The sequence below is a fragment of the Capricornis sumatraensis genome, chromosome 5 (assembly GCF_032405125.1).
Source record: "Capricornis sumatraensis isolate serow.1 chromosome 5, serow.2, whole genome shotgun sequence".
Lineage (NCBI taxonomy): Eukaryota > Metazoa > Chordata > Mammalia > Artiodactyla > Bovidae > Capricornis > Capricornis sumatraensis.
In genome coordinates this window covers 69933250-69940074 of record NC_091073.1, presented here as the reverse complement: position 1 = coordinate 69940074, position 6825 = coordinate 69933250, and the positions used below count along the sequence as shown (strand labels likewise).

The window sequence follows — 6825 nt, the reverse complement described above, 5'->3', positions numbered from 1 at the left end:
GAAGGTTACCAGGATTTATCATTGTTTCCCCAGGATGTTTAACCCTCATGGGCACCTCTTCTTTCATTTAAGATACTTAAAAAACAATCGTGTAAGCACTTTGGCCATTTTGTTTAAGAAATTTGTTTTATCTCATCTGATTTTGAAATCCAGAAATATTTATGAAATTGGGAGGAGGGAAGGTTGGAGACAGAAAGCAGCTGTGTACCAGGGAATAATAAGTATCATGCAAAAATATCACAGCTAATAGATGTCCTTTAGGAGTGGAAATATCTATTTAATTGCTTTAAAAATGTGGGTGGAAAAACACAATTATACATTGTGATAACAAACCTGTACAGATAATTTCTGAACAATACAAAACAAGTGCTGAAAATTTTTTGTTTAGGATTGAAATAATTGTTCCAAATTATGACACCACCTACCCAAATATCACGTTGCCCCATTTGCAAATCCTTGAAGAGGAATAGTTACCAATCCAATGCATTTAGACTCGTTCTTAATAAAAAGAAAATTGCATAGCTTTTTATACTGTTGTACATCCTCAAATGCATCTTCCAATATCATTGTCAGCTTAGTGTTATTCTCGATTTTTTAAATGTTTTTCAGAGATACATAATATATAAATTCCTAATAATTATAAACACATTTTATTCATTTGATTTTAATAACATGCATTTTCATAATTACTTACTGTACAACTGAAGTAGACATTGAATTATGCTGTGTGCATGTCTTTATTCAACAGTATATTCTTAGACACCTTGCTCAAATGAATTTAAAAGAAAATAAAACATGAAAAATAAATCCTTCCAGTAGAAACAAAATCACAGTGCTTTACAGAACAAAAGGAAAGGAAAAGAAGTTCTCATAGGAAAAGAGATTTATTATTACATAGAAAATTCTCACAATAGTTGAAACACACTCCAGAACTAGTAAACACCTTAGATAGAGTTGTGCCAATTATTCAGCCCACAAGCATCTGCTTTGTCTTAATTAGACGGGGGAGGTGAATGACCACTGTTTATTTTCATTTTCCTCATTAATTATGAAAAACTGCATTTAATTCATCTTGCATGGTGAGAGATTGGCTGCGCAGATGTAAGTCGTAAGGGAAGTGGCTGTCGGTGGGCAACCTGAACATGGCACCCTGCCCAAGGGGACCCCTGGGTGGCACTGCACAGTAATGCATGCCATAATTGTAATTTTTGCCATAGTCCAAGGTTTCTTCTTGCTTCAGGGAAAATATCCCATTATAGTTAATTGGGGGAGGACTTAAGGGACCTTCAAACTGAGGGCTGGCACACTCAGGGGAAGTGCTTTCATAGAAGGATTCGTATGCACTGCAATAATTGTAGGGTTTCATGGACTTGGAATTATCAAGAGTTCCATGCCCTGGGGGAGTGGTGAGCTCAGGGCTGTGGTAGGGTGGGTAGAAGGTAGAGTAGGGTGACCTTGTGTGGTGTGCAGCCTCCCCGCCCTGACCCACCAGGAAACTCCTGGCATTGAGCTGCAAGCAGCCTGCCACCAAGTTTGTAGTTGGCTGGGAAAGACCTTTGCATAAGTTTTGGACGAACGTGAGCAGATCAGGTCTCTTGCCGATTCTCAGAATTTCGGAAAGTGCCCAGATGTAGTTTTTGGCCAGTCGTAAAGTTTCTATTTTGGACAGTTTTTGAGTTTTAGAATAGCAGGGAACCACTTTTCTCAAATTGTCCAGGGCGTCATTGAGGCCATGCATCCTGTTCCTCTCCCGCGCATTAGCTTCCTGTCTCCTGAACTTGACCCTCTCCAGTCGGAGCTTGGTCGTCTTTTTTTTCCTAAGACCCCTCCTTCTGGGCAACCCGTTTTCATCTTCCTCTTCCCTGTCTTCCTCCTCTTCTTCTTTCTCAGTCTCTTCTCCAGGGGCCCTTTTGATGCTCTTTCCTCGAAGGACAATCTGTTTGGAAAAGCTTTCTGGTTTCTTAATTTGCTTCTGGTCCTCGCATTCTCTAGAAAACTTTCTGCACATCTGGGATTCTGGCATTACAACAGACTCATCAAACGGTAGTGTTAACATGGTTCTCTAACCTTAAATTACCTGAAAAAATGCCAGCACAATATTTAAAGTGTTTTCATTTTTAAAGTTTATACACGTAAAACATATTCAATGACTTAATCATAAGAATACGAAAACATAAGAAAAAACTGATTCCAGGACTAATTTTTAGATATTAAATAAAAATTTTGAGTTTGTGCAGCCTAGTAATTATAAATAAATTGACACATGCAATAGGATTAATGAATACAGGCAAAGTATCAAAAGAAAATAAAACATAAAGTATTTATTGTGATACCACCACTACCTCCGTTTCTCTTTGATTTTAAACTGATTTTTAATACACAAAAAGGACTGTGGAATTCAATCAAATGCAAAACATGATATAGCAATGCAGAATTTCATGAATCCCAATTCCCCTGAGTGCAAAATGAGAAGAGACACCAGTTTTTAAAAGAAAAAAAGTGCTGCTTCTCCATTAGCTGACAAATTTGTGGAGATTTTTTTTAGGAAGAAAATAAAGCCTCAACTTTATTTACTGTATTATATAGCAAGGAATTTAGGTAGTAGCTGTAGAAATATACAAATTTAAGGAGAAGATTAATCAGAGCCAATTTAGAAAACTGCTTTCTTTCTGATCAGTAAAGAAATATGTAAAAGAGCACTATTTTCCAAACCTTTACCAAAAAAAAAAAAAAGTGGGGAGAGGATTAGGCTAATTTGGGATAAACTCTATAAATAAAATTTTCAAAATCCCTGCCATTATTTTAAGTCAAAGAAAATAGTGAGACTCCTTTTCTATTTAAAATTTTTCTCAATGTAATTGTTTACTGCTATTCAAATCATCCTGACAAAAAACACTCTCGTAGTGTTTTTGTTCTACGAACCACAGAAGTCTCCCTCTAGCTAATATCTGACAGGAACAGTCCAAGGATTCTGACTGCAATTGTACACGTGTATTCAGAATCCTGAATGAAAGGGAAAAATAATTTGTGTTTCAAATGCAATTTGGCTTTTGTTTGGTGAAGCAGCAAGTATTTTCATCTAAAGTCTTCAAACAAATAGGCATGAAAACAGAGACTTTTTAATTTAACAATCTCTAGCTCCCTCAACACACACACACACACACACACACACACACAAACTCTTAGTAATGTCCACATACTTGCAGTTACATAATAGCAGTGAAAGTATGTGATAATTACATCATAAGAATGAAATATGATAAGAAGTTATAGATGACAAAGAGCATATAAATACTATAAGACAGTGACACTGTATCTTTAAATACTTGCATGCAAAGCCAGCATCAATTGAAGTATATCTTTATTTATATTACCTTAGGTTTTAATTTCATTCAATAATCAGTTTTCATTTTGGATCTTCCAAATCTTTTCAGGCTGAGTGTCGCATCGTCTCCTGGAGTCTCTAGATCTGTGTGTATCTGCACTATCTCATTGATCTCTAAAAAGTGACATTGATGCCAACTGCCAGAGCTGGTACCCATGCCATCTGCTAGTGACGTCACAGGGCAGAGAGAACCATGTGATCCTCTCTCTTGGGACCTTCATTCTGCACTGATCATCTGGCATCCCTGTAAGTGGGTACCAGCATTCATGCATCAACACAGAAGGTTAGACTGATAGGAAAAAAATCTGCACCAGCCTTTCACATACAGTAGGTGCGTTTCTCCTCGAGCTGCTTCGGCTTCACTGGCAATCTGTAGAAATAGCTGTGTTAGTGTTCAGTTTCGCCCTGCCAACGGTACAACTATTAGGGAGTCGTTAATATTCCATTCATTTACAAGATGGGCTTTTGTGTGAGCGAGAGAGGTTTTTTGTTGTTGTTGTTATTGTTGATGTTTTGTAAAGATCACCATCCCGTTTGTGCACCTGGGTACCCAGGGAAAAAAAAGGCAGTGAAAAGGAGCTGAAATCAGGAAAATGGTCTTGAGATGCTTAACCAAACTAAGATTTGTGTAAGCGAACGGGGATCAACAAAGGTCTTCTGATTTCCTTGTTTTGTTTCATGGCATGAAACTTATGGGTGTGTGTCTGTGTGTTCTCTTATTAACATGTAAGACTTCTGTGCTTCTTAAGAATTTGGAATAAAAGAACAGTTTCTCCATCTGGGGTCTGTGAAAGACATGCTCAGATGCTCCCCTTTCTACACTTGCTGGTATCTTTCAACAACTTTTCAGAGAGATTCTTTGTGTATCTGTATAAAATGCACAGACAACTGCAAGCCCACTGTGAAAGATTTCAAACTATATTCTCGTGCCCTCTTCCCAAAGTCACAACTTTACTCTCTTGTCCCTGTCTTTACAGCCTTCACTGACCTGTTCCTCATTTCATTTCATAAACAATAAGCATAAAAATGATCACTTAGGTTTTTATCTTTCTCTCCCTGACATTCTGCTGAGTATTTTAATCAAAGGTTAGCTTTCCTATTTTTTAGAGCTTTCAGATGTTTTTCCCTTTCTCCTAAAAATCATCCCTTCACATTTTTCCCCCTGTAGATCAAAATCAATTTATATATCTTCTCATCTTTATACCAGTGTCCAGTTATTTTTCTCTGTCAGATTTATTTCATATTTATCTTTTTTCTCCCACTTTTCCCTTTTGGTTTCTTAACAAAAGCAGGGTAGAAACAGTTAAGCAAGGCTGGCAAAGCCTTGTGGATAAAACAAATTGTGAAGCCAGAGGCAAACCTTGCTTTCTTCTTTTCTCTACTTCCCTGCCACCATCACCCCCAACCCCTGAAATAAGAGGACATTTTATTTCAGGATTGCCTGTCACTAAAGTTAAAAGTACACTTAAAAAAAAATAAAAGTTTAAAAATAGACGAACACAACCTTTGTTGTTTGACAACTGAGTAATCTCTTTCTATAAAGTGAGACAGTATGCTTTTGGTATTAAAGTAATCCCTGGCAGAGTCATAACTGTTGAATCTGTGTTAGCATTCCCCTTATAAATCCCAGTTTTGAAAGGTTTAAAATTCTGCTGCTTTAATGCATTTTAGTTCCAAATTGGCATCAGGGGCCTCAAGCTAAATGCAGCTTTTCTCCTGTCATACCCCACTCATTTCCGTCTCCTCTCAAAGTTACCTGACTTTTCTTGGACTGTTTTAGAAAATTTGGAAGACGTTGACAAAAAGAAGAATCATGCTAAGTAAAGGAGGGTTATTTTTTTCTCTCAATGGTTTGGTTTAAAAATGCAAATTTAAAATAAAAATAAGGGTATCCATGCGTAACTTAAAATAGGTGGGTAGGTTGGCCTAGCTCATGTTATTTTTTTAAATAATCCGATATGCCAAAGGCATTTCAAAATGTCTTGTTTAAGGGGATAGTCCTGGTAATGGGTGCCTTGAGACTATTTCCTATAGCTTGTGGTTCAGAAACAACATATACTTTTTATATCAGCACAAGAGAATTTCTATAGGAAGACCAGGTGCAGATTTTGTTTGTTCTCAAATATAGTTTACTTTTCAAATGTGAAGGAGTGTAAGTATCGGAATCATAAGCTGCAGAGCAGCCAGCCTTGTCATGAATGTTGCATATTGCACTATATTCTAAAGTTGCAAAGTCTCCAGAAGCCGCATTGTATTACAGGCATCACAGACGTGAAAATCAAAATCCAAGGAACAGATAATATGACGTGTTGGTAGAAAATTATCACCGGTGTAGCTCATCCCATGGATAGATCTTATATTTTATCTTTGCGATGTGCAGACAAATGAGAAACAGCTTTTCCATGAAAACATTTGGGGCTGTTCTATTTCTGCCTTTGAACATGAAATAAAATCCTTTGGTGGTGGTAGTGATGTGCTGGGGTGGGGGGAATAGAATCTGTGTTGAGGTTTTCTGAATATTAATCTATTGTTTGATAGTCTTAGCTATTTTTTCCCAAAAAAGAGGACACAAAAAGTTGTTATGTCAAGATTTATCAAGGATTCAGTATGTTTGTACAATAATCTTTCAAATGGAATTTCATTATGCATTTTCTACTATAGTTAAGATATGCAAATGTCTGTGCTGTTAATATGCATTCATAACATACACCATAACGGCTGTTCTACTCTCTGCTAAGAAAGCATGTTAACACTAATACTCTAAACAGAAATACATTCTGAGTTATAGACACATACTCAGAGTGTGGGGTAAGTATCATCCCCCTTTCTATAACCTATTTTCTCATTTTACGGCAATCACTGCACACTGAAGTTCACACCTATAACTCAGTTCGTTATTAACTGAACTGATATGATCTTTGCTTCTGGGGATATGACATTTTATAATAGATTTTTTTTAAGGGCCCAATGTCTGTCTGTCTGCCTCTGTCTTGCTTTCAGTGGATGAATGTTCATATTTCACTTATAAAAATGACCCAGGGGAAGTTTAGATATAATTTGACTCAGTTGCAAGGCAACAGAGACTGAAAGTCTAAATTAAGGCTCAAGTGTTATTATTTTTAGGTCATTCAGTTGGTACCTGTGTCTTAGCAAATGGGAATTCTGTTGACTTTCCTTTTCACAATCCCCTCATTACTTAAGAGATCAGTTTGGAACATGACAAGCATTTTCCTTAGCTCTCCAAGGGTATAAGGCAGCAGAATGGAACCTGCCCAAGATTAGGCAACAAAACCCCAGGACTGGAGTTTTTTTCCCTCACAAGTAGGGTACTTCCTGAGATAGATATTGGATAATTTTCTCTACTGCCTTCTCTTTCTTTCTTTCTTTCTTTCTTTTTTTTAAGCTCTTAGACAAACGCTTCAGGGCAGCCTGGAAGCCTG

The 6825-nt window shown here is 37.0% G+C and overlaps 1 protein-coding gene across 1 annotated transcript; it reads right to left on the bottom strand.

Annotated features, from left to right (window-relative positions):
- Nucleotides 1-1042: 1042 nt before the first annotated feature.
- On the bottom strand, nt 1043-2056 carry NEUROD6 (neuronal differentiation 6). Its single transcript, XM_068973355.1, has one exon. The coding sequence runs from the start codon at nt 2054-2056 to the stop codon at nt 1043-1045; it is 1014 nt and encodes a 337-aa protein (XP_068829456.1).
- Nucleotides 2057-6825: the final 4769 nt, after the last annotated feature.

Coding starts and splice junctions, on each gene's coding strand:
- NEUROD6 (XM_068973355.1), bottom strand. CDS start 2,056: ATGTTAACACTACCGTTTGATGAGTCTGTTGTAATGCCAGAATCCCAG.